General features: G+C 45.8%; 7 protein-coding genes across 7 annotated transcripts; 6 read left to right on the top strand and 1 right to left on the bottom strand.

The window, feature by feature from the left end:
- Positions 1-7,644: 7,644 nt before the first annotated feature.
- On the top strand, positions 7,645-8,900 carry EYB26_004080 (uncharacterized protein; the record flags this gene model as incomplete). Its single annotated transcript, XM_054263374.1, has 3 exons — positions 7,645-8,105; positions 8,167-8,707; positions 8,775-8,900. 3 exons carry the CDS (start codon positions 7,645-7,647, stop codon positions 8,898-8,900), a joined length of 1,128 nt encoding a protein of 375 aa, XP_054119349.1.
- A 110-nt stretch (positions 8,901-9,010) lies between these two features.
- EYB26_004079 (uncharacterized protein) lies at positions 9,011-10,459 on the top strand (the record flags this gene model as incomplete). Its single annotated transcript, XM_054263373.1, has 1 exon — positions 9,011-10,459. One exon carries the CDS (start codon positions 9,011-9,013, stop codon positions 10,457-10,459), a length of 1,449 nt encoding a protein of 482 aa, XP_054119348.1.
- Positions 10,460-13,926: 3,467 nt separating this feature from the next.
- EYB26_004078 (uncharacterized protein) lies at positions 13,927-16,216 on the bottom strand (the record flags this gene model as incomplete). Its single annotated transcript, XM_054263372.1, has 4 exons — positions 13,927-14,081; positions 14,135-14,804; positions 14,863-15,703; positions 15,762-16,216. The coding sequence occupies 4 exons, from the start codon at positions 16,214-16,216 to the stop codon at positions 13,927-13,929; spliced, it is 2,121 nt and encodes a 706-aa protein (XP_054119347.1).
- Positions 16,217-16,514: 298 nt separating this feature from the next.
- On the top strand, positions 16,515-17,413 carry EYB26_004077 (uncharacterized protein; the record flags this gene model as incomplete). The annotated part of the gene is made up of 5 exons (XM_054263371.1): positions 16,515-16,575; positions 16,643-16,690; positions 16,744-16,844; positions 16,917-17,062; positions 17,161-17,413. The coding sequence occupies 5 exons, from the start codon at positions 16,515-16,517 to the stop codon at positions 17,411-17,413; spliced, it is 609 nt and encodes a 202-aa protein (XP_054119346.1).
- Positions 17,414-17,887: 474 nt separating this feature from the next.
- Positions 17,888-18,925, top strand: EYB26_004076 (uncharacterized protein; the record flags this gene model as incomplete). The annotated part of the gene is made up of 6 exons (XM_054263370.1): positions 17,888-17,954; positions 18,009-18,069; positions 18,129-18,166; positions 18,228-18,239; positions 18,307-18,485; positions 18,557-18,925. 6 exons carry the CDS (start codon positions 17,888-17,890, stop codon positions 18,923-18,925), a joined length of 726 nt encoding a protein of 241 aa, XP_054119345.1.
- A 2,967-nt stretch (positions 18,926-21,892) lies between these two features.
- Positions 21,893-22,819, top strand: EYB26_004075 (uncharacterized protein; the record flags this gene model as incomplete). Its single annotated transcript, XM_054263369.1, has 3 exons — positions 21,893-22,208; positions 22,272-22,741; positions 22,799-22,819. 3 exons carry the CDS (start codon positions 21,893-21,895, stop codon positions 22,817-22,819), a joined length of 807 nt encoding a protein of 268 aa, XP_054119344.1.
- A 1,890-nt stretch (positions 22,820-24,709) lies between these two features.
- On the top strand, positions 24,710-26,406 carry EYB26_004074 (uncharacterized protein; the record flags this gene model as incomplete). Its single annotated transcript, XM_054263368.1, has 3 exons — positions 24,710-24,772; positions 24,827-26,006; positions 26,093-26,406. The coding sequence occupies 3 exons, from the start codon at positions 24,710-24,712 to the stop codon at positions 26,404-26,406; spliced, it is 1,557 nt and encodes a 518-aa protein (XP_054119343.1).
- Positions 26,407-26,613: the final 207 nt, after the last annotated feature.

Here is a 26,613-nt window from a genome sequence, read left to right as displayed (position 1 = left end):
TAATTAATCAGTATGCTTACTGTACTGATGCATGCGATCCAGGGATAGGTATGCCCTATAATAGACAACCCGAAACGCAAATTCCTGTACTCATTATCGTATTGTACGTAAACTCGACTTTTATGCCACCGGGTGTTTTAGTATCACCAAGTCTGACGGCGCTCCAAGGCTATATTTGTCTCGTGTATTTTCACTCACTCAAGGGCCTCATGTTGATCTCTTTGACAAGGATACTATGACGATCATCATCACATGACCCCTTCAAGGTTATAATTAGATGAAACGTTCAACGCTGACTACCTGCATTGCTTTGAAACACCGATTGGTCACCGTTCTCAAGAACCATGCCGTTCTCAAGATGCTCCAAGTTCAAGCAAATTCATAAACATTCAATGTGCATGATGCGATAGCACAGGCAAGCCCGGGGCGCATACCGTAGGCGCGTGCGCTATACTTTCTGTCCAGCTGTGGCCGCGGATACATATGAGAATACGCACTGTTATTGTTATTATTTATGATTGTCAGTATTGAATTTGTATCTACATGACTGAGATGTGTACTCCGTATGTAGACTGAAGTCCATATCCCGAACAGTCCGGAAACAAAAGGTGCTATGGGCGTTGAGCCGACGTAGAACATCTCCGGACTAATGGACCCTCGTGGCCACGTGCTGTAATGAGTAGATGAAGGTGAACGATGGCTAGTTATGCAACATTCGACAACTGTCATTACAAGTGACTCGGCGGCAGTGGATATGGATTTGCTTATGCTGACTTGGCTTTGTAGACAACTTTTTAAATACGTGCTGGCGAAGTCCGAGTGCAAAAGTCAATTCCTGATACTCTCTCCACTAGTTAAAGAAGTGATGTAATTGATCGGCGTTGATGACTCGTGGTGAACTCTTTTTTTTTTCCTTTCATAGAAAGTGCCAAGAGGCCGATTCGCGATTGGTCATTTAGTAGGAGGTAACTAACTGGGTTAAACTGATTGAACGGAGTGACTAGTAACAGACTAACGGTGCGAGGACGCGGACTCACGGAGCAACGATTCCAACGAAGGAGCTGGTGAGTGACTTAGTCCGAGGTGGTTCTACCCACAATACTCCGTACAACAATCGGTGTATGACTCCGTTACGTCTTACTAGTGCGGTTCCAAGGTGTTACCGTATCGGCGTAATCGACGTAAAATGATAGGCGAGTTCTGCAGATATCCGGACGTTGAAAAAGCTAAGTCCAATCAGATTAGCAAAATGTCTTAACAAGGCTTGTTAAGGGCGACTCCCTGCAAGTCACAGGCGGGAGCGGCGTAGTGAGTCTGACTGGTATGCCACAGGCCATTGATCCGCTAAGGTTCTAGTCAACTATGAAGCATTGATAACTAGAAATGGAACAGCAACGGACTGAAAGAGAATAGTCATTTTGTGAGCCTGAAGGTACTCAACGCCAGGCCCAGTCCTGAAGGGGAAAGTGGTGGGGTTCGTCCGACCCATTCCAACTGGGAAATTTTACGAGTTTCAACAATAAGAGTGATAGTGTGATTTGTTCTTGTTGTCAGTGTATTGCTATACTCGGAAATAAACAAACGTACCTGGATATATTCTAGATACCTGGTGCGGAATACGGAGACACCGTAGGCGTGTACATATAACTCGTTGTCGAGAGTCTGCGGATATTTTGGGGATTAACAAGCTTTGAGTGAATTTAATCTAGATTTTCATCCACTCAATAAGGTTCGACGGTTTCAAATTAAACATAGTTGGATCTTCAAAACCCGTGCTTGTCCTACTACGTACGTAGTAGAGTTGATCAATATGGAGATGTTGGCGAGTCATTCGAAGGAACCTCTGGGCGGCAGCAGGTAATTTATGCTCCGAGAGGCTAAGTTGTTCGTTATCGTATACGGATAAGATACTTAGAAGCACAACAGTCAGGTGAGATTTGATTCATAGTTTGAATGACCTCGAAAAAATAGAATCTATTTCCGAGGACATAGAATGCTTGTAAACCACGCTCATACACACGGTCATTTCAGTTCCACAGGTGCATCAAACTCAAACTCTCCTTCGTACCGCATATCTCGTTAAGGTCGGTTAGATCAAGCACCAATTGCTGTTAAATGACTCCTAAGAGGATGAACGTTCTCAGTACCCAGTGAAACTGTAAAACGTGCCTGCTGCAGAATAAGAGTCTAAATTTTGGCAATGGACCATCATTGGCTTGTTGTCCTCAATCCATCTGTACCTTAGTTATTACAGTGGATCCTTCGATGCAACGTGTGCTCTGGGAGAACAAGTACGCGTACCACGCTATGTACCCTGAAATGGTCTGGATCCATCTTCCGTGCTTTTAAGATTCTTTCACTGGGACGTTGCATAGTGTAGCTATTCAAAATTTTGCTTAGACATAACGGCTGCAATGGTAGGAGCGAGCCGCTCAAGACCAGTTATAACACTAGCAGTTGGACAGCCTGGAATTTGGTAGAGCAAGTGTCGGTTATTTTACACTAGGCGCGAAGTACAAAAAACCATGAGATGTGCTCCATGCAACGAAATTATTACGACAAAAGCAAGTTGTATACTGTATAGCTGTGCAATTATTAGCTTTGACCTCCATTAGCACCTAGGACCTATGATATAAGTGGTTGCTTGTCATGACTTAGGGAAGCGCCTATCCCATGGATATAATTTCTTCGTCCTCTTCTCTACAATGCACGCCATTGAGATGGTATTGACTAGTAACACTTCCAAAGAATACAAGATCAATTCGACTAAGTGTCAAGTGAAAACTATCTTATCATCGAGGGCAACGCTCAGATACATGTCCGTAAGAGGAACCGCACCTCGGCGAAGGAATTGTTATCGAGTGAAGCTTATTACTACTCCGTAACTATCAGATAACTAATAGATGCATGTCTGATATAACTATTAATCAATAATCTAGTATGAACCACACCCTCGCTTGACCAGACCTGAATCGGAAAGTATTCTACCAAGTTAGTCGACTTAATTAGTAGTTTGCTACTACGTATACAGCTGGGTAGTTGTGTTGGACAGTAACTAGTGATTCTAGTGAGGCGATAAAATCATAAGATACAACAAATAAGTGATAACTACGGAGTAGGGATTTAGGGATCTACCCCTAAGATAAGATGGTGTGTTAAGTACATAACATGACATGAAGCATGGATACAACGCAAAGCATGAACGGTACAACCTACTTTCGAACTACAGGTTCTTCAGGCTACAAATGAAGTACTTATTAGGAGTCTTTCTACGAATTAAAAGGCTCGTCTGTCCAGGGATTTCTTTTAGCGTCGCATCCTGCCATGATCCTGGCGGTCTCGGGCTAGAAGAGAGGATTTATACCCTGCTCGCGTGAATGTTTTATCCAATCATGATCGCAACGCGAAATAAGTCATCAAGCTTCTGCGCTTATTCCGTCTGAGCTTCCAATCTAACCCTAACAGAGGCAGGCGTAGGATTTTGATCCTTCCCTTGGCATCGTCATCCTCACATAAAATTGTGATTAAGGGCATGGTCGAGACACTCGTGTAACCCCTGTCCTTACTCTTGCCAGACGCTTCGAAAAAATGAGAGTTTTGTAGTAACCTTGTCAACATATTCTGGAGTCTGTATGGAGCAGATTGAGTTTCAATCATACGATGCTGTTATTACGTTACTTTCCCCATAATGTTATATTAATACGAAGCATAGTTTCGTCTAAAACTACATATAGCGCGACGATACTCTCATTTGTCAAAGATCATGTGGGGAAACAGCTTCGTCTAATATATTGACAATATATTATTCAATACCAGTACGAAGTAGCTAAAGACGTGATCTAAGCATTCACTAATAGCTATTCCATAATATGATTCTCCTCTTTTGGCGGATTTATTCAACCAAGCTAACTAAATAATTACCTTTCCCAGTAGTTTTCAAGTGGGCAGTCAGTGGGCACCGGCTAGACTACGGAGGATGGTTGTTTCGTATTGACGAACTTGTTGTTAGGAATGGAGGACATGCTTTCACTACGGTGTTTGCTTGGAAGAACCAGACAGTTGGTAGCTGCTGAATACTTCCAAGGCATCTGTGAATTTAGAACAGGCGACGAATGACGTTGGGTTGACATTCTGAAGAGAACATTCAGTTCGTAAGAACGAAGACCGTATTCGTATTGTACAGTTGTATGGAATGAGACGAAAGTGGGCCTTAAGGTTAGGGTTGCCAGCCACTTCCAAGATTTGCAGCCTAGAACCTCACAGTGCGAGCTAGAATAGCCAATCAGCATGGACTTGTTGTCCCACAATGCGGAACGAGACAATAAATATTCCAATCACAGTGAAAAGAGCAAAAGCCGAACAAGCCATATTTATTCGGCGACTGTCCTCCTCAATCTATTGCTCTTATCACAGAATAATAAGCAGCAAAGCGACATGTTAGTTAAGTTAGTTAAGAAGCATGTCTAATATAAGCAGGTCATACGGAGCGGGAAGTACTACTCCGTTTTCCGTAGTCGCTGAACCGTCAAGATTGTGGGTTTGCCGCTGTAAATAAATTATAACAGCCAGCATGAATCGCACACCCGATTCCGTTCCAATCTAGGCAACACATCAGACCGGAGTCTGGACATCTACTTGTAGTGTATTTCAGGGTCCCGACGATCTCCCTCCAATATAGATGCCGCTACGGTCATGCCACCCACATCCAACATATGCATGCACCTACACTCAGCGCGCGCGTATGCTCCGTACATACGTACTTCCTTTAACAGGGGCTGTATGTTCTACGTCAATCACCTGGTCATCCCTGCCATCTACCCGTCTCGTCGCTTCCCCCCCACCCTCGACAGGACGGGTACGCGCATTCTTTTCGCCTTCTAGAAAATCGAAGTGTTGGTTTCCCTCGTGTAACTGCTGGAAAATACTCGGGCCTAATCTACGCGGACAGGGGATGCAACACTCCGGATTTTGCACAGCTGGAATAGCATACGTGACCACAAGTTAGTTAGCTTGTAGCCTAAAACAACCAACCATATCCGTAAAATCATTAATTAATTGTCACTGAATGTCAGTAGGTATGTACTGCGATTAAGTTGAAAACATGGGTAGTTAAGCTACATAGTATATTTAATAGTGGCAATATTCTGCCAGATATGCAATAGAAAAGTAGTTAATCCTTGAAATGATGCATCTGAAATGGGGGGTGACGATTAAGGCCCGCATTGAGAAGTGTGTACTCCCTATGTAGCAATTTTTGTCGGCGCGAATTGGTATGAATTGGGTATCGTTATCCACTGAGTGATCTTGGCATCTTGTGCGTCTAACATGCTAGTTTGGTCAATCAACATACGAAGTCATGTATAGAGTACGTAAGTTGTCTGCAGAATCAGTCAATCTTCATAAATTAGATATACTCAGTAATCATCACCTTTTCCAAAAAGTGATTTTTCTCATTGGCCATGTCATAAAACCTATACTTGTGCAATATGCACTCAGCATCGAGCCCTAGAAGGATGCACTAAAGACAACTAGCTAGTGTGGGTGAGCAGCCAACCATCTGCGCTGATGCACTCACTAAATTGATCCGTCCTTACCCTCTTATCTTCCCAGGCAATCTGAGTTCAACGGGCGCAGAAGCTGAACCAAATATCCTCCAATGGCATCCCGGAAACTGAGATTTATGCTGCACAGCGATCCGCCATCAGCTCTATCTTTGTTCACTGTCTTCACACCTTCCTTTCATTGCGTCGGTTTTGATTCGATTTTCTTGCTTTTTGCTTTCTATTATTTCTTTTTTTGGACGTCTAATTCGATACGCCTCGCTTGTTAATAGAATCCAGCAGTTTGAGTCATCCTCCTACATCAAACCTCAATTTGTGCGTGGTCAATATTTGCAAGCGATTTCGTCGAGCCTTGAAAAGGTATTATTACATTTTGAATGTAACTTAACAATAATCAAGCGAATTAAGTAGTGTTGATTTCACTCTGTATTTTATACTAGGTGGATTATCGTATACGGTTAGTTCTTCGGCCTTACTAATTCGAGCAGAAGCCAACAGAATATGGACGCCGTCAAGATCACGCTACATACGTACATCGTGCAACCAAGATGAATCAACACTTTCCAAATATGCTTCTCCGGATCAGCATCCCCACTGTGGTAGTAGTTAGAGATCCTCAACCCTTGCCTGTCCGGCGAATTATATTCTATTTTTTTTCCCTCGTGGATACAGGAGTTCACTTTCTTACTTTCTGCCTTGTTATTCATGTCGGGCCAGTGATTTGCCCCGCTAAAATGTGCCCACCAGCACACCATAGAGCGACTGGAACGACTGATTTACTCTGTACACGTTCCCGGCGCAACCCTCGCCCAAAGGCATACTTTTGCTCTTGTTAATTATAGATTATTCAGCGTTCACATCAGATTTCGCACAATCTCTTGCATTGTCTCAACCTGATGAATAGACAGATAAACTTACAGTCAGCATTCTCAAACTAACATAACCATGAGCGAGGATCCACTGATAGTTCAGCGGTTACCCTTGCCTCTTAGAAATACGCAACAGTATGAAGTTACAACATACCACGCGCAACGTACCATTTTACGGTGGACGAGGAGGAGAAGAAGAAGGCAAGGCAGACTATGCTGACTCTGGTATGGTACGTATGATAACTCATACGAGGTATGTAATGGTGTAATAAATCTATACGACACCAATACAGCCAAGGCACGACGCTAAAAACTCACTGCCCCACCCCAGCCCGCGTGAGGTGGGTACCCCTGCGGGTCCTCGAGGAAGTTGTTTATACGGACCGCAGGAGTGGAGACTGGGCAATCTGGCTCAGCCGCATACTGTAATTAGCCTTTCGAGCTAAAATCCTTCAGGTCTTCCATCGTGCTTCTTTTTAAATACTGTACAGCCCCAGCTGCGGTTCGCTACGGCATTTTATTGGCCACGTCACCTCACCACCCCCGCCAGCTGATATATTAGTCCAGGCCAGCTAATGGAACCCCATGTGTGTCTCGTTGACATGATTGAATAATTTCATTAGGAACCCCGTACAATCCGTTTCTTGTTGGATGCAGATCCACCAGCTTTTCCCACTCTAGGGCTAGCCTTGCTTGCTCTGCGACTATGCAACCAGCAAAAGTGACTAAGCCTAAACCCTCGAATTACAGTGACCGGATGGATCATCAAGAGTAATCCTCGCAGGCACGAGTTTGAAGCCTTCTGTGTAACTGAGCCACTTGTGTACCGGTTTTGCCTGCCCACGTTTCAAACCCTCGCTGGTTACAGTTTGGTCCGGGCTCATTCGTTGGCTGTGATCGACACCGTATCTAGTCATCATCTCTGTTCTTCCCGCCTGGCCAATGCATACATAATCTGTCAGACTCCCCCAGCTCGATTCCCTCCTCATCATATTGCTATTCATAGCGCTCTCTCTATTCAACCCTCGACTATCTCGACTTGAAGGTTTTTAGATTCGCGAGTCTTTCACTTCGGTCTTCACCCTACTAGCAACACATCAATAGTCCATCACCCTCTCCCTCATCGTCATTGAGAGTCACATAGTTCTTCACAACAGCTCCAGTGTAGATCAATACAGCAAAAGAGCCCGTGGAATTCGTTGCTTTACTACTTAATGGACACAGTGCCAAATCTTGCCCTTCAGACAAACTCTCCAAAGGCAACTGCTACTGCTACTGTCCCACCCATACCTTCATCAACTTTCTCAACGTCAGCTGGCCGGAGCACTGATCTCTCCGCTCAATACTCGACCTCATCTATACTTCATCATCCCATTTCACCTACTTCCGCACCTTCCTCCTCTCTATCTAACACTATGCGCCGCTCAAGCAACATGTCTGAAATTCCACTTCCTATTACTTACACACCCACTACACATCGAATCAGCAAAGCGAAGAAAGGAAAGCGGGTGCACGCCTGTGAATTTCCCGGTTGCAATAAAGTATTTACTCGCGCAGAACACCGAAGGCGTCATGAGTTGAACCACAACCCGGAAGCTTCCTTCCCATGCACTTATGATGGCTGCCGTAAGGCTTTTCACAGATCTGACCTTCTACAACGCCATATGGAACGACAGTATGTTAATTTCCATGACAATGTGCTGGTAAGCTTCTAATGTACTAATACGCGTCGATAGTGAACTAGAAGGCCAGTCTGATAGCGGGATGTCGCGACAATGGCGACACCAGAGCAAGTCTGCCTCTATTACATCCGTTCCTGCTACCATGATCACATCGATGCCGATTGATGTTTCATCTGCATCTTATCCCACCAGCCAGGTCTCGACTCCCTTGTCTTCGGCCAGCCCTGTGATTGGAAGTGCAATTCACCCTGATCTTGCAGGTGATTACTCTCTGCCATGGAATGGCATGGAAGTTCCTCTCCAGCCTCGCGCAACGGTCTTTGGAAGCCATATTCGCGACTCTCCAGATGACTTGCCTTTCTACTCTTCTCCAGATACCTGTGGCTCGCCAGCATCAGATGCGGCCGGATATGTGCTTCCACCGCACCCTTCCTCTGCTCCAACGTCAGTCATGGATCCATTCGCCTATTCAGACATGTCCGCGTCACCTCTACAGCTTCCCGCATCCACACGTGAATGGGACGGCTTGGATATCACCTCTTCCGCTCCTAACATGATGCCGCTCGCTCTTGACGGAAATCAGATGATTCACCCAGTAGGTGAACCTTCCTCTCACCTAGGTGTTACAATGCATAGAATCTCGACTGACTCCGTTTCTTAAGAACCTTCAGTGCCAATACCCCTCTCCAACCTGGATGGGGATGAATGGTATGCATTACGACGAGAGCTTACTTCAGCGCCCGGCGTCCTTTCCGGAGACGACGGCATGGAAATCATTGACACTGTAAAGTGGCAAGATTGTTTCGGGTGCTATTGGCAACACTTTCATCCCTTATTCCCAATTGTTCATCGCCCTACCTTTTTCACTACGAAGCCTAGCCCACTGATGTCCGGTGCCATGGTTGCAATTGGTTCGCAGTTTGATACACGGCCAAATGCGAAGGAGTACTCTTTAGCTCTTCTGGAGGCTTGCATCAAGTTGCTGGCCAAACGGCCTGCAATAACCAGCAGGTCTCGCGTGACTGATATCCAAGCTGTCTTTTTGCTTGAGTATTTGTCAAAGTTCAGGTCCCGGAAGGCAGATGTGCAAATATCTCATCGATTTCGCAGCTTATACGGAAGCTTCATGCAAGATAGACATTGGGTACACGTCAATCCTCTTGCCGTCCTGAATACTTTGCCTCCTGACAGCTCGCAGGATGCTCTGAAAAGGGCACAAAAGTTTTGGGTTGAACATGAAACGCGACGTCGGGTCTTGCAAGCTTCATTCATTCTAGATGTTCAACAATCGAAGCTCTTTGGTCAACCTTCTGTTTCGGTGCAACCTAGCTCCAATCCATTCAACAAAAGGCCACAGATCTCGCAGGCAAACAAGATTTCTTTCCCGTGCAGCTCTGAGTTATGGGAGAGCAGGGATTCGACCCAATGGCTTTCTTTGGCACGATCTTATGTCTCGTTATCTCTCCCATCTGCTGCTGTTAGTATAAATCGACTTTCTGGACTTGGTTCAGAAGGATTCGATCATTTTCAAGCCTCCTTGCTACTTTCTTACGGTACCTCCACCTATGCGGATCCTGAAGACGATGGCTCACCGAATAGCCCTCTAAACTCTCTCATCACATCCTTGCAAGATCGAAAAGGAAATGATCTCACGACATCATCTCACTCTCAAATTCTATTCACGCATTATACTTTAATGGCAGTGCGCTATACACCATTACACACATTACTTACTGTCAGCGGTGAGTCTTGGCTCTTCAATCAGAAACTTGCCCAAGAAGGCGAATTCCGGAATGCAAAGACAAAATTACGGCAATGGGTATCTGACACCGATGATGTCAAAAAGGCTGTTTGGCATGCCGTGAGAGCTCTTCGCTATGTTGTTGATAGTACCGGATGGAACTCGTCTACGGCTACTCCTACAGCCGCCAATACCATGTGGAACAACAATGTGCCCTTGATCAGGTCTCCAGCGGCCGGGCCGTCCACTATGCTACAAACAACTTGGAGCGTATATACTTGTGTTTTGATATGCTGGGCATATGGTTTCGATCCAAATAACATTGTACGATCAGAAGCAGAACGCCCACCGGATAATCAGGGCGATGCGGCCCGGGCATATATTCACAACATGATGTCTTTGGCTCCGACATGGAGACACATATCTCAAACCAACATTCCGCCAACAGTGCGATGCAACATATATCCACTCTTACGATACGTCTGGCTAACTCAGCTTCACGAATGCCGCATTGGAGGTCTACTCAATGAAGCAAATCGAGTACTTGCTCGATTATGTGAGCCTAGAGGTGCACGAGGCGAAATAAGGGGAATGTGGAACTTCTAGACCTTGGTCTATTACCACTGGCTCTGAAACAATTTCTTCTACTTTCATATTTTCTTCTCTTCTTTCCACTTGACCTTTACCCAAACCTAGAATGGGTGAAATACTTTACGGCACTGTATATACATATGACTTTTTGATGTGGAACGGCTTTTGGGATGGCGTTTTTAGACTACAGTTTTGTTTCAACGTTTTTTTTGTGGGGGGATTGGCATTTTTGGCCCATTGATTATGATCACCATGGTTTTATTTATCTTTATCAGGATTATCTCCTGTGATGCCTCTCTTTATGTATCATATTATACCCTGTCTCCGACACGATACAAATTCAGATAGATTGTACATAAGATTCCTATTTGATTTCGTTAACCTGCCATCTACATCCTTGTCCTATTGACTCGATGGATCAACATATTCTCAGACTATAGATGAACATCACTCTCTTTTCCCTGTAATTCATTGTCAGCATGATTTTCATCTAGGGATATCTAGTATTGGCTTATAGCTTTACACGTTATAGTGACTATATACGTAGTATGAGCTAATTCCAAACAGCGATGATTCTCATTTCCCGTAGCATTCATGATCGCCCCTGCAATTATCCTTCAGTGGCAAATTAGTTGGATAAATACATCCGTTCAGATCGGCCCATGCTTAGGAATACGTATACTGTAAGGGTCATCGCTAGGTAACAACCTAGTCCGACACTGACAATGTCGGGTCCTCCCGGATCGTAAATCCTTCAAGAAGCTCGCGTACGTATGCAAATGTCAATCGCAACCAATCAGGGGATAACTCTGTAGGCTTCATTTCACTACGTCCAATGTGGCACTCGACCTTGTCTCATCTCGGTATTTCACCGGATTAACTTATGCATGAGTACTGCCTGGACTAGACGTAGTACTTTACGAAGTCAGGTGCTGGCAGGTACGTAGGTCGTATAGTCGGTCTTACGGCCCTGATACTTTGTTGGTGGTTGTAACTGCATTACATACTCGTAGTATTAACGCTTTTATGTCCGGATTTGCACGGGGTAAGATTGTCACCTGTCAAGGAAGTCATAAACTATACCGAATATCCAGCACTACAATGGAGGCGGAGTGTCTCTTGTACCTTGTAGCTTAGTTTTGTAGGAAAAGATCCATGCAAGCCAAGCATATTCTCAGGCAGACAGAGTTTTTTGAATTTCCGTGGATCTTGACACCTCCATGCCATGAACCTCGGGCTTGCCGGTGGCTCATGGGTGTCGTGGCACTCCTTGATAGCGGCAATATATAAGCATGTCAGGTATCTTACTCTTGTTTATATGTATAGACAATATACGTAGTAGAAGCCCTACTCCAGTTTCTTACAATAGCAACGCCACATATGAGATTCTATTCCGTGTTCGTATGCGGGTATCTTCGCAATGCAATAAGATTATGGCCTATAGTTCAATCTTCAGCCGTAGAGTCTACGTACTGAAAATAATGATAGTATTAAACACTACAATGAGCCTAGTTCAGGAACTAGCTAGTAGACGATCCTTGACATAACTATTCAAATCCAGAAAATGAGGTAAGCATATTTAGATTTCAGAGTAATCCATCGTTCGAAACGAGCGAGTCTTGTGGCTTGATAGCCGAGACTTAAGGACACATTAAGCATTCGGTGAGAGAGATGGCTGTCAACTACTTTAATTTGCTCATTACCCTCTGTACTACATATTGAGACAACAAATATGTTATACTTTCTAGGCGTTCAAAGTACTAAGAACCCTTTCGTATTAAAAGCTACCATAATTATTACTAGTGTAATAGGAGGTTAATCCGATGGTTGGGCAGGATGAATTATCAATATGGGAGAAGGTCATTCGGCGTGTTCAATCTTCATTAACAAGGGTACTGTCGCTAACATACAGAGACTAAATCTTGAGAAAAGAAAACAATCATAGCTACAAGGAACCTCCTTCTTATGCATGCGTGAGTGGTTGACAAGAGATATCACGTTGTCCACCTGGGTGGAGTGACTTGTGGCCTGTCTCGGGTCTGTGTAATTTCTAATATCCTAAGACCTAACAAAGAGATAGATTCCAGAATTAATATATCTAATAAGGACGCATATAGTAATTTATATCTTCAATCCAAGACATAGTTTGTATATAAATTTAGATTCCGAATGTGTAGATTGAGCATTTTGTATGGGAATTCGAGGTGGCTCACTTACGCATATAACACGTTTACTTATAAAATATATTAGTTATTAGCTCTGCTTGTCATCTTATACGGAGACAATCAAGTTGACACCCCCTCCCTGCTTCTTCTATGCTAAACACCCTGCTAGATGTTCGGCGGGCAGAACTCAGCTTATCATGGTTTGATGAAGGTTCATTATAGATAGTATTTTATATTTTGTAGCGCGCCAAGATGTATACCACGTAGGAAAATTACCTGTTTGTATGTGGCCCTGTCGGAAACTTCGGTCTAAACTACCGTCGAGTATATCTCGGATAGCCTATACCACACTGAAGTTATAAGGATTCTAAGTACGAAAGGCTCAGTGACGGCGAAAGTCTCAGATGAATATCCTCCGGTGAGGAATAGAAGAATGTACACTCGAGTTATTACAGTTAATTCAAGACGGTGAAGAAAACTAACCAGGTAGGTGAACCTGGCAGTGTTCTTATATACATGAGATCCTCCTGATGGAGGGCATTACAATATAGTATCTCTGATACAATATACTCCTCCGATGGCCGTAGTCCTATCTTCGTCCTGATCCTAAATACCGAGTCCTATCCTTTGGCCAATCTTATGATTTCACTCCTGCAACCTGCTGGTCATTCTCACCATAGCTGCGAATGGGAATGTACCACTTGATGGTCGGCACAGAATCGACCCGGAGCAATATCGAAATAGTAAATGTACCCAGATCGAAGCTCTGAGATACCGACAAAATGCCCTAGACTGTCAACCTTGGGTAGCTTGGCTGGCGGGAATAGCTGATGGGCCGGGTAGTCGTCCTGCCGGGCAGATCGGTAACGAGCTTGATTAGGTACCATAGGCCATAAAGATTAGCTAGTTCCTTCTTCAATCCGGGGATGGCCACGGGGCATTTCTCGGCGAGTGCCAGGTGAAAAAGTGAGCTTCCTTTATAAAATATACCGGTAGAGATTTGCAGAAATATATTCACACTAACGATTATCAATAACCACTTGGTAGCCTCATGGCTTCCTTGAGATGCAGAGGCTAGAGTACAGAAGGTACATTTGCAGGTAGCTCGTGGAGTGACGGAGGTCTGCGGGGGACATATATATAGGAGCTTCTAGGTATTAAAGACAACTTTACGGAGAAACAGCAGCAGTAAAACGCGCCGGTACTGGTATAACTGATGTATTTATTTTCGCTATGAAACATGTTTTTGCCAACAACTCCTCTCTGTACTTTCCATGAATCAAACTGGTCGAAGCGAGGACATTAGTCTTGCAGTGCTTATAATGTGTTGGAAAGTCTACGCTCCTTCCGAAGAGCCCGTAGCTTGACGCGCGCTTCTTCAAGAGAGATCAATTCGCCTTTAGCGTGAGAAGCTGGGTCGTCACGGTTGCGAATGTTGACTGATCGGCTGTCCCTTTCTTGTGCGCCAACAACTGTATATCTGTTAGTCTTGGTAACGCAGTACATCAATTTGATAGTTACTTACCGAAGATGAAATTGTATTGGGCCAATTGACCTGTACGAATCTTCTTTTGTAGGGTGTTGCCGCTGACATCCACATCAACGTTCAACTTATCGGCTAGTAGGATTTGTTGCAACTCCTTTGCGTAGTCATTGAGTGCCGGCATAACGGGGACGATCAAGATCTGGCGAGGGCTGATCCAGAATGGCCATTTACCAGCGAAATGCTCAATCAAGATACCCAAGAATCGTTCGAAGCTACCGATGATCGCACGGTGGATAACAACTGGGCGTGCTCGGTTGACATTTGTCTCCTTGGCCTTTTCTGCGCCGTCATTGTTGGCTTTGGGGTCGGCAGAAGCTTGCTTTTCGTTGGTGATGTATTCTAGCTTGAAGTTGATCGGTGCCTGGTAGTCGAGCTGGATTGTGGCACATTGGAACTCTCGCTTCAGCGCATCTGCAATCGTGATATCGATTTTAGGACCATAGAAAGCACCGTCACCCTCGTTGATCTCCCAATCATCTCCCATGAACTTGTTCAATGCTTGGCGTAGCTGATCTTCTGCGTAATTCCATGCCTCTAGCTCACCCATGTATTTTTCTGGTCGAGTAGACAGTTTCAGTTTGAAGGTAAAGCCAAAGAGGCCATAGATAGATTTCAAAAAATCGAAAAGTCCCTCAATCTCGGAAGAAATCTTGAAAATAACCAATTAGCTTCACAAACTTAGAACCCAGGTGAAATTTGACGCATACCTGTTCTGCTGTACAAAAAATATGAGTGTCATCCTGTTGGAACTTGCGCACACGTGTAAGACCACTGAGAGCACCGGAGGCTTCATTTCTGTGCAACACTCCGAAGTCAGCAATTCTGAGAGGAAGCTCTCGATAACTCCTCTCGCGGTGACCGAAAAGCATGAAGTGACCAGGGCAGTTCATGGGCTTCAAAGCCCATTCTCTCTTTTCCACGTCCAACTTGAACATGTCATCAGAGTAATGCGCCCAATGTCCTGAAGTCTTCCAAATGCTGACATCGTACATGTTGGGTGTCTGCACCTCTTGGTACCCGCGTTTGCGATACTCTGACCGCAACAGTTTTTGTAAGGCGTTGAAGATCTTTGTGCCATTGGGAAGAAGGAAAGGACATCCGGGAGAGACGTCGTCGAAGAAGAAAAGCTCCTGCTCCTTTCCGATCTTCTGGTGGTTGCGTTTTTCAGCTTCCTCAAGGAATTTCAGATGCTCCTTCATGCCGTTCTTATCGGGGAAAGCAACACCTCTAATTCGCTGCAAGGAGTCGTTTGATTGATCACCGAGGAAATATGCGGAGGAGTTTTGCATGATTTTGAAAGTCTTGATTTTGTTTGTGTTTTGGATGTGAGGTCCTCGGCAGAGATCGACTAAGGTACCGCAACGGTAAACAGTACTCTTTTCTCCTTCCACAAGGTTGTTGATATAGTGCAACTTGTACTTGCTGTAGGCGAACATCTTCTTAAGGTTCTCCTTAGTGACTTCGAGCCGATCGAAACTTTGGCGTTCTTTGAAGATCTGCGCTGCTTTTTTATCGAGGGGTGCCCAGTCTGACGGGAGAACGGCGCGACTATGAGATAGAAACATTAGTGGTCGTAAAGTGAATCGCAACCTTCTTGAGAGCTTACCCATTCGGAATAGCCATGTCGTAGAAGAAACCCTGAGGAGTGGGTGGACCGTGCGATAGGAGACAACCAAACTCGAGTTCGCAGGCCTCTCCGAGACAGTGGGCGCTTGAGTGCCAGAAAACATCTCGTCCCTCTGGGTGGTCGAAAGGAAGGTAAGAAACCTTGCAGTCCTTCTCCAATGGGCGGTTGAGATCCCAGAGCTCCTTGTCGTCAATCTTTGCGATGACGATATTGGTGCTGATTTCTTTAGGGATATCCTTCAAAAACGCACCGGGGGTGGACTCCCAGGATTTGCCGATAATGGTGGAAGGTTTACCATCTCCGATATCAAGAGTGATAGTAATATCTGATCGAGGCTTCTCCGCAAGCTCCTTGAGATGTTCCTGCCACAACTCCTCAAAGAGCTTGTTTCGCTCAATGAGGATCTCAGGAAGCGAGTCCGACTTTCCCTCCATTTTTGCGTCCGCAGCAGGGCGAACAGGTAACTCCTTTTGTCCTTCCGAAGCCATTGATGCCTCACCAACAGTAGTGACTTGGAAAATTAAGTACGTAGCAACGCGGGGTGAGTCACATCAAAAATTACTCTTTTGGTGGGCGGGCTGGAGGGGAACATAGCAACAAGGCGGTGTGTCACGTGGTTCCGTTTGATCTAGTCCCAGACTTTACCGCTTTTAGTACCCACAGCAAAAAAACTTCGAGATCAGCGAACATTTTCTACAGCAAACCACTCAACAACTATACATTACAGCAGCCATGTCTTTCCGTGGAGGTGGACGAGGCCGTGGTGGCTTCGCCACTGGCGCAAACCGAGGAGGTAAGAATATTAATTTTCTGGTTGTCCAAATCTCGGAATTGGTGTGCTAATGGCTCGGTTGGCACAGGTCGTGGAGGCTACCAACAATCTTTCGGCCCTCCTGCTGAAGTTCTAGGTAAGAAACCATCGCAATCGACTGGGTAAACAGAAAATTGCTGATTTAAATAGAAATGGGATCTTTCATGCATGCCTGTGAGGGTGAGATGGTTTGCGAGTCGATCAATCCCAAGATCCCATATTTCAATGCTCCGATCTACCTCGAGAACAAGGTACGCTGCCCGCATATCATTAGACGGCAGAGATATCTCGATTGGAATCTAATTCTAATGTTCCTTTCTTAGACACCGGTCGGAAAAGTTGACGAAGTGCTCGGCCCCATCAACCAGGTTTACTTCACCATCAAACCTCAAGAAGGAATCGTTGCGACCTCGTTCAAGGCCGGAGATAAATTCTACATTGGAGGAGACAAGCTTCTACCTTTAGAGAAGTACGTTCATACCACCGAATATTCCCACCCCAATCATTGATCCTTTTATTTTGGACTTGTTGGAGAAGCGGTCGCTGACATTATGTTTTTTTACATAGGTTTCTTCCCAAGCCCAAAGCACCTCCTGGTAGCAAGGTCAAGAAACCAGCAGGAGGCAGAGGAGGAGCCCCCCGAGGTGGTCGTGGAGGACGAGGAGCACCAAGAGGTGGTGCTCGAGGTGGCCGTGGAGCTCCTGGGGGCTTCCGCGGCAGAGGTGGTGGTGCAGGTGCTCCCCGAGGCCGTGGCGGCTTCTCACGAGGAGGATTTGGAGCTCGTGGAGGCTCTCGGGGTGGCTTCCGTGGACGTGGTTAAGATTTTGTCCTCAAAATTGTTGACCAGCGTGTTGTTTCTCGTCTTGTTTTCCATCTGGCGTTGGGGGAAATTGGATACGGATTCTTTTCGAATATTACGGCTGTTGCAAGTATCTAGAAATTTGCTCTCACCGGTTAAAAAAAGATGCTGTAAATTACTACTTTATTTCAAAGACATTTGAAGCTCTGTATCATCGTACTTCCAAGGTTCGTAGAGTATGTATCCGAACTTGTGATAGGACTAGCCACATGACCTCGTGAATTTTTCTCCGTATTGTGGCTGGGTGGTGCAAACTAATCAAACAATGACGTCTCGCTGCTGCGCCAACGTTCTACCCTTGAAAACGTAAATTTGAGTCCCGCAACACAAACATTCGGTCAAGACCCTCCCCCGGCTAATATTCACTCTCTTTATCTCAGTATACGCTTCAATTACAAGACATTCTCTTTATCGTCGTTCCGTTCTTCTAGTATCATGTCTCGTCGAACCCCAAGTCATTCGGCATCGGAGCCGAGCACCGGCAACGGCGTGGACGGAGATGGTATGTACCGTATAGATGACAGCAGGTTTGAGGGATACGGCTAACAGGTTGTAGTCAGTCAAGAGAAGCAGAAGACACTGCTCCGGGCTGAGACTGGGCATTTCACCATGGTTAGGTTGGTGTCCTCTTGCCTTAGTCAATTCAGGGAAATCGATTGCTCACAACATTCACCAGGACCTTGCACCTTGCGGATCTTATAACGGAACTGAATGGTAAGTTACAATGAGAAACCCTTAAGATACTGCAGACGGTTAACTCATGATGTGACTACAGGTTTCTGCGGATGTAAGACTCATAGCCAACGCTCAAGTCATTCGAAAGAGAGTTCGTTTTGCTAAAACACGCTGAACAGTTATGTCGGTCCTGTCGTCCATGCGATACCTGTCGGAGCCCGAAAGCCTCAATAACATATGGTTCGCGCTTGCGTTTATGCCGTTTGGTCTCTTCTTCGACTTTATGGACGGGCGAGTTGCAAGATGGCGCAAAAAGTCGTCTTTGATGGGTCAAGAGTTGGATTCTCTTGCAGACTTGGTATGCAGATTTGGATGATGCATTATATTTGCAGGGACTGTGACTGACCGATGTTTGTGTAAAACGTTCAGATCTCTTTCGGCGTTGCGCCAGCAGTAGCAGCCTTTGCTCTGGGAATGCGAACTTCCGCCGACCACCTGTTCCTTAGCTTCTTCGTCCTTTGTGGCTTGACCAGACTAGCACGGTTCAACGTCACAGCTGCTGTTCTCCCCAAGGACAAGAGCGGAAAGTCGAAATACTTTGAGGGTACTCCTATACCTACATCTCTCTCCATTGCGAGTCTCATGGCCTATTGGGTTTCTCAAGGCTGGATCCACGAGAACTTGCCGTGGGGAACTGTTCTCCAAGGCACCATGTTTGAGTTTCACCCTGTGGTGTTATTGTTTGTACTTTGGGGCTGTTTGATGGTCAGCAAGACGCTGCGTATACCCAAGCCCTGAGGGCCTCTTTCGTTTTTGAAGTGTATCCATTAGGGTGGGGATCTATATAGAGGAATGTGTGGCATGGACGGTTTGTGCAATGTGTTGCGCGCTTAAAAGTTATGGTAGTATGTCTAGGGGCGCGAATAAATGATATTGTTTTCTTGAAGTACGTACGTATATGGCGGTAACGTTAATTGCCTAACTAGTCAACTTGTTAGTTAAACTGGTTGGTCAGTTAACTAGTTAACTAGTTAGTTACATGTAAGTTAACTAGTTAAGTTAAGTTATTATCTTGATATTATGTCATCCAGAATTGTCTGTCCTTGTACGTCAAACCCTTGAATACGAAATGTCCTAAAGCATTGTAACGTCGGTTTCATGCTTATGTATGAAGTACCTATGCACTCATCGATGACCTTCATTCATATAACTAGTTAGCAGACTCTCCTCTAGATGTCAAGGCATATCTCTCATAGCAGGCGAGCAAGGAAGCTACTGCAACTGAGCCCCAAGTCTAAATCGTGGATCATCTCCGGTATTTAATATTTTTTTTTCTTTTTCTTTTCATGCCTATGAGTATGGTGGAGTCGAGGCTCCAGATGTCTGTTCTAGGTCTCGTCTATGGAAACTCGGCATGGCGTCAGGCTGCCAGCTTGCAAGCTGGTCAGGCAGCTAACATCAGCAGCGTCACCAAATATTGAGGGATGAAGATCCTTCGTCACCGTGTCTTCAGGGCTGACTTGTCACTTGAGTCACTTCCGGGTTTGGTCACTTGGGCTGCTGTCATACCACAACAAAATTCGGGAATTTCCCAGATTTCAATAGTAGCACCCAATGTCTTAATCTGACATGTTGATTTTACCGGATATGTAACTATGTATTTGCCAAGGGAGAATTACTCCTTCAGTTCTTCTGTTGGTTTGTACGGTTTAGAGCGGAATGTGTACCCTGCAGCAATCATAACATTTGCCTAGGTCGAAGAATCCATTCAAGTCTCCAGATGTCAGCACGATATTATGCATAATAACTAGTCTTTCAGATCAGCTATTCTCTCAAGTTGAGTTTTATGCCTCGCATTGCTTCTCAAGTGACAAGCGCTACTTTGTAGTATAACTTCTTCGACTACTACGTAGTACGTAATTTTGTATAGTTCGAGCAGTCCAAGAATATGAGCAGGAACTTGGTGGCGAAGGATTAACCGCCGAAGGCCTCGGCTGACTGGATGTTCTGGAATCATCCCTGCAATTCGATGAGACTTATTGATCCATGTCCTGATGCCTAGTAGAGCATACTACGTAGGCATCATCCGAGGTCGCCCTTGATAAGGCCCAAATCATTCCAAGGCCTCAACCTTGGAAATGACAGCCAATGTTGAGTCGTTCTTCGATATATGCTCCTTCACAAGGTAACTTATGCTGTATGCTGTTATGTTCATGCGGCCCGGGCGGTTCTGGTGGAAAAAGAGACATCGTCGAGTGGGTGCATAAATGCTAAGCATTAAATACGACTAGCTGAATTTGGACTTAATACAGAGTAAGCTAGCCAGAAGTTATTTGTAGTTACCTAGTTACCAATGGATCGTTATCTCATCGCACTGTCAAATGTAATAAATGTGAAGCCGTCGATCGAGATGAAGGGTAAAATAAACGCTCTCAGACACTCTCCTGACTCCATTATAAGTGAGCCCATAGAGCCATAGACGCATGTGGCCGCCGGGTTTTCCTATCAGGAACGGCCAATTGCGCCACACCGTCGGGCATGCATTAGTCGTATCAGTCAATTCGACGGCCGTACATTGTGCGTATCAAGTCACAGCCGAGTAGGGTAGCGAGTCGTCTGATGTGTACAGTATACTATCTTCAGCGTACTCTCCTAAATAGAGTAGTAACTTGCGGAGTATAAGCCTCTACTATGATTCCACCTCTGCATAAGTTAATAAGTTATTTGTCTTGCGTTGCTCGTTGATCGTCGCTATGCCTTCATTGCCTAGTATGGAATACTCCGTAGCATGAGCGAGCGTATGGAGTGGACGTGACAATAAAAAACACAGCGTTGTGGGGCCAATATCCCGCTGGTGACCAGGTGCAGGCCAATCACCGCGCCGGCCCTTATTGACAGAGGACTGGTGTGGGCCGACCGCCCAATCAGCAGCACACACAGATTCGCAGAAGCCACTAGCGGCCCGCTAGACAGTCACCATGTTTCTAATGTCTCAAACCGGTCTGGCGCGGCCATGCCAATTCAGGAGCTGCTCTTGCCTTGCCCGTCTCTCCCGTCAACAGAGAGAGAGAGCAGAGACACACGATCCTTAGTTTCACTATTCCATACTACACCCTCTTTTGGTGCGAAGCGTCCCATTGCCCTTCGTTCCCCATCCTCTCGTTAATTTTTCCCTCATTATACATATATTACCACTTTGGAGTCTAGTCAACTTCCGTTCGCTTCGGTCTTTCGCTGTCCATCCTTTGTCTTGTCCGTCAAGGAAGGATTTTTCGCCTCTCGAACAAACAAAACACGACCGACCGGTGCCCGACTGGCCGACACAACACAAACGTCAGGGCCACTTCGATCGCACGGCGCCAGCAGGCGACCTGCTTGACACTCGCGTTGGCGACATTTGACAGAAAATAAAATCGACATCGTTTCTGACTCTTTATCATCTATCGATCGTCTCGTCCACCAAACCACGGCTTGTCTGGTTCCCGTTGACTCGTCGACCCCTTAATCAATCCGTCGATATACACCGTCGACAGATTGCATCGATTAATCCCATCACGCTCGTGCTAGGAGAGACGAACAGGAGGTTCGTGAAATACAACAAGAAAGATAACGACACCACGAGAAGTTTGGTGGTCAACTAAGGGCTACGCAGGCCGTACCTGTCCATCGCCATATCACGTCTTGGTCGTGTTTCCAGGCCATCCGAATATTGTAAAGAATACCTGAAGGAGAGAAGGAAAAAAAAACGATAATACAGATATCAAGATGATTTTCGCAGCGTCCAACGCCCTTTTCGCGGCGTCATCCTTGCTTTTATTGGCTCCGGCTCCCGTAAATGCCATTACTTACAACGCCTCACATCACGTCGACTGTTACTCGTCATTACCAAGTAACTTTGTAGACAACGGAACATGGACATATCAAAGCTCAGGATACTGCCAGCAACGATGTGTTCCGATGGGTTATTCTGTGATGGCCATGACGAATGGAAACGATTGTTGGTGCGGTAATGAACTTCCTGCAAATTCCACCAAAACCGATTCATGTACCGAATCCTGTGATGGATGGCAGAATGATGCTTGTAAGAAGCTGCCGAAACTGATTGAACCAAAACGTGAATTTCGCAACTAACAAATTGTTACAGGCGGCGGAAAGAATGCATATGATGTCTATCTGACTGGTTTGACCCCGAACGTGCCAATTGCAGATTCTGCCGGCGGCACAACCACTAGCTCTGCCACTACCTCTACTACCGGTGGTGTCACCGTCATCACTCAAGCAGGGCAAACAATTGTCGTCACGGCATCCAGCAATCCCTCTGCGTCGACGAAATCGTCTGGCGGTACAAGTACCGCTGGTATCGCTGCAGGCGTCGTCGTAGGCGTTATTGCCCTAGCAGCAATCATTGGTGCCGCCGTATTCTTCCTACGACGCCGGCAGAAGCAACGCGTTGAAGCTGAATACAGACGAAACGCCGAAATCAGCGCGTTTACTCAAAAGAAGCCAACATCAATCAGCTCAGATGCCCGATGGGATAGTGACTTTATGGCTCAACGACGCCAAAGCAACGGCAGTATCGCCGACGCTGGAGACTTTTCGCGACGCATTCTCCAGGTAAGTGTTGCTAGACTAGTATTGCGAAGATACAGAGACTGATCGAAACTTATTTAGGTCACCAACCCCGATCGCTGAACGTTATCAGCCCACCAATAACTGCGTTCCTATCCTACGATTTTATAATGTCTCCGCCAAAACAAAGCTGGACCAGTAAAACTATCATTTAGCTGTTTTGTTCTCGCCCTCATTCAGATCCGCTTCTCTTTGACTTTCGACTCTCAATACCATACACTCCTTTTTCATGTCCATACGTTGGCATACCTTCCTTCTTTTTGACTACGATATACCGCCCAACTCATCCGAATTACGAATATTGCTTTTTGCAGGTTCTCACTTTGGCGTGCTTTTCTTTCCTTTTCAACCTCGATTCTGATTTTTAAGGCGTGATGGATTGCGGGCATGTAAATATATTTGGTTTTCTTTTTTTTTTATTTGTTTCAAATTTGTGACTTTCTCAAGATTTTGGGGAACATTAGTGCAGTGCAATGTCCCGACTTGGAAGATCTGTTGACTTTTGCTTATGGGGGGAATAGCACGCAAGTGAGGTCTCTTTCAGCATTCCTGATAGGAAAGCTAAAGCATCACTGTGATAATTCAATTGTATTAAGATTTGGCAAACGATTCGCAATGTAGTGTACCTTGGATATATTGTACTGTCTCCATAAATACGTATGAACCGTCTCAACAGATATACGCTCCAAAAAAAAAGATACATTGTCCATACCAACTAAATAAAAGTCATCTATCTATTAAGTTCCAAGAAATGAAAAATTGATGCCATCAACGGTATGAGAATCGATCGTTGTGCTCTGAATATGGTTGGCCTTCTGTTGTTTTGTCGGAGCTAGATACTCTGAATTACTTCCACCTCGATGAACTTTGATACAGCAGCATATCAGTATACGTCCTTCATGCCTGCATATCGTTTTTCTTTCTTGGGCTTTCATTTCTCCCGTGCATCTTCATTCAATGCTAGCCTTGGACTCTTGATTCTGGTATGTCGTGCTCACTCAATGACTACATCACCGGATGGCAGAAAACAACGTTCATGCCAGCCAGTTGCTGCCGTAAGGACCTCAGATCCGGCTCCAAAGTCGTAGGGATGGCAGACAAAATTAAGCAGCCTGAAACATCACGATGCCTCCAACAACCCTAACACAAGTCATGATCCGCGCGGCACAATCAGCCATCGCAATAGAAAACTCTTCAAGACATACGTCGTCGCAGCTACGCATGAAGAGTTGGCGCCGTCATCTACCAGCGCTTGACGGAGCATTGTATATATAACTCTGATCTCAGTACCAAAGATACATGTAACCACCAGTTGCCGTAATTAGCCGGTGACAGGGCCCGTCCCAGGATAAACTTCTCGTAATCCCCAGACTCCGGCAGACAGTACGAACGCTCAATTCAACTCGGAAACATTGCTTCTGAGACAACTGATTAGTACATATTCGAGAACTCCAATTTAAATAATGGATTCAAAGCATAGTTAGTATTCCTTACTCCTTACTGCTCAAAGTTGACTTCGAATTGCAACTGAAAAGAGAGAGAGTGCGGTCAAACAGCGGAAAGCGCGCAACGATTCCGCGCCAGTCTCCACATCTATCCTAGGGATCTGGGGTAAATCTGGACATCGGATGAGAGCTTCGGATATCACCTTGAATGAAGCGCGGAATATGGATTGGTACGTCGTCTGAGACTCACAGTATATAAGCCGGACAAGTGCGTGATCATTACTTCATTACTCAACTGCGCTGTACACTACTTTTCTGGCTGTATCCCCGGCATATCTGTGTTCCAACTTCGACAGACTGGAGTGAGTGTCGAGCAGGAACATACGGTACTCCGCACCGAGCAGGATTATTCTCAGCTTAATTACCGACAAAATCGCATTTACAAAGGACCTTTCCTGTCGGGACTAGCCCAGGTTTCAAGAGAATTTATATACAGCTTCGGCCAAGAATGCCTTCACAAATCAGATCTTGCCTGCGCGTCGCAAGGCAAGTCGCCGCTCGACAGCATAAGGTATGAGTATCTGCTTAGAATTTCAATCCAAAACAATAACTGAAGAGAACATAGCACCAACAATTCCTTGCCCGGGCATTCTCAAGCTCCGTCCGACGATGTGAAATCAACAAAATCTTCCCCTCCGCCGAAGAAGCGATCAAAGACCTCAAATCCGACTCTACCGTGCTAGCCGGCGGTTTCGGTCTATGCGGTGTTCCCGATACACTCATCAACGCCGTCCGCGCAAACCCACATATCACAGGCCTTACTGCAGTTAGCAACAATGCCGGTGTCGACGGATCAGGGTTAGGCCTGCTTCTCGCCAGCAAACAGATCAAGAAGATGGTTGCCAGCTACGTTGGCGAGAACAAGACCTTTGAGCGCATGTACCTGAGTGGCGAGATTGAGCTTGAGTTGACTCCTCAGGGTACATTGGCCGAACGATGCCGTGCGGGCGGTGCAGGTATTCCTGCGTTTTATACACCAGCTGCCTTTGGCACGGTCGTGCAGACCGGTGAACTGCCCCTCAAACACAACAGTGACGGTACCGTGGCCCTCTACGGATCGCCGCGAGACGTCAGAGTCTTTGACGGAAAGAGCTACGTCATGGAGGAAGCCATCAAGGGCGACTATGCATTCGTCAAGGCTTGGAAGGCAGATAAACTCGGCAACTGCCAATTCCGCTACGCCGCGGCCAACTTCAACGGTGCCATGGGCCGAAATGCCAAAATGACGATCGTCGAGGCGGAACATATCGTCGAAGTAGGCGAGATTGAACCCGCTGCTGTCCACCTACCGGGTATTTATGTGAAGCGTGTGATTCAAAGCACAGAAGAAAAAGGAATCGAGAAACTCACATTCGCCAAGGAAGATGGCGACGATATGTCCGCCCTCGGCAAGGGCGATACAGCCAACAAGCGAGAGCGAATCGTGCGACGCGCCGCGAAGGAATTCAAGAATGGCATGTATGCGAACTTGGGTATTGGGATGCCTATGTTGGCGCCGAACTTTGTCGACCCGTCTGTGGAGGTTATGCTGCAGTCCGAGAATGGTATTCTCGGATTAGGGCCGTATCCCAAGCAGGGTTCTGAGGATCCGGATCTTATTAATGCTGGAAAAGAGACTGTGACTTTGCTCCCGGGGGCTGCTGTGTTTGGTAGCGATGAGTCTTTTGGTATGATTCGCTCGGGACGGATTGATTTGACTATTCTTGGGGCCATGCAAGTTAGCGCTAGAGGTGATCTTGCGAACTGTAAGTGTTTTTTTTTTTTTTTTTTTTTTTTTTTTTTTTTTGGTCCCCCTTTTCCCCGACGGACAGACTCACTGACATTGTATTAGGGATGCTTCCAGGAAAAATCAAGGGCTTCGGTGGCGCTATGGACCTCGTCTCCAACCCCGAGGCGACCAAAGTGGTTGTAACAATGGAGCACACAGACAAAAAGGGCAACCCGAAGATCTTGAAGCAGTGTGAATTCCCATTGACTGGCAAGGCCTGCGTTAGCCGGATCATTACAGAATTGGCTGTCTTTGACGTTGATTTCGCCGACGGTCTGACGCTGATTGAGATTGCTGATGGTGTCACCGTTGATGAGGTCAAGGCTAAGACGGGGGCTCCGTTCAAGGTCGCTGATGACTTGAAACCAATGTTGTAACTGTTTTTGTTCTTTTGGCGACGATGAGCTTGATGTTTGTTTTATTCTATATCTTCTTGTGCATATAACGAGTTATACCGAGCCCATATTCTGATAAAGCCAAAAGATACCATTGATCCATGTCTATCTGACAGACTCAAATTCAAGAAGCAGACCGTGATGCATATTGTACAATCTATCTTAGCGTACAAGACCCCAACTCCATGC

This window comes from Talaromyces marneffei, chromosome 3, assembly GCF_009556855.1.
Source record: "Talaromyces marneffei chromosome 3, complete sequence".
Lineage (NCBI taxonomy): Eukaryota > Fungi > Ascomycota > Eurotiomycetes > Eurotiales > Trichocomaceae > Talaromyces > Talaromyces marneffei.
Note: the sequence above shows the minus strand (reverse complement) of the source record. Positions and strands in the feature narration are given on the sequence as shown.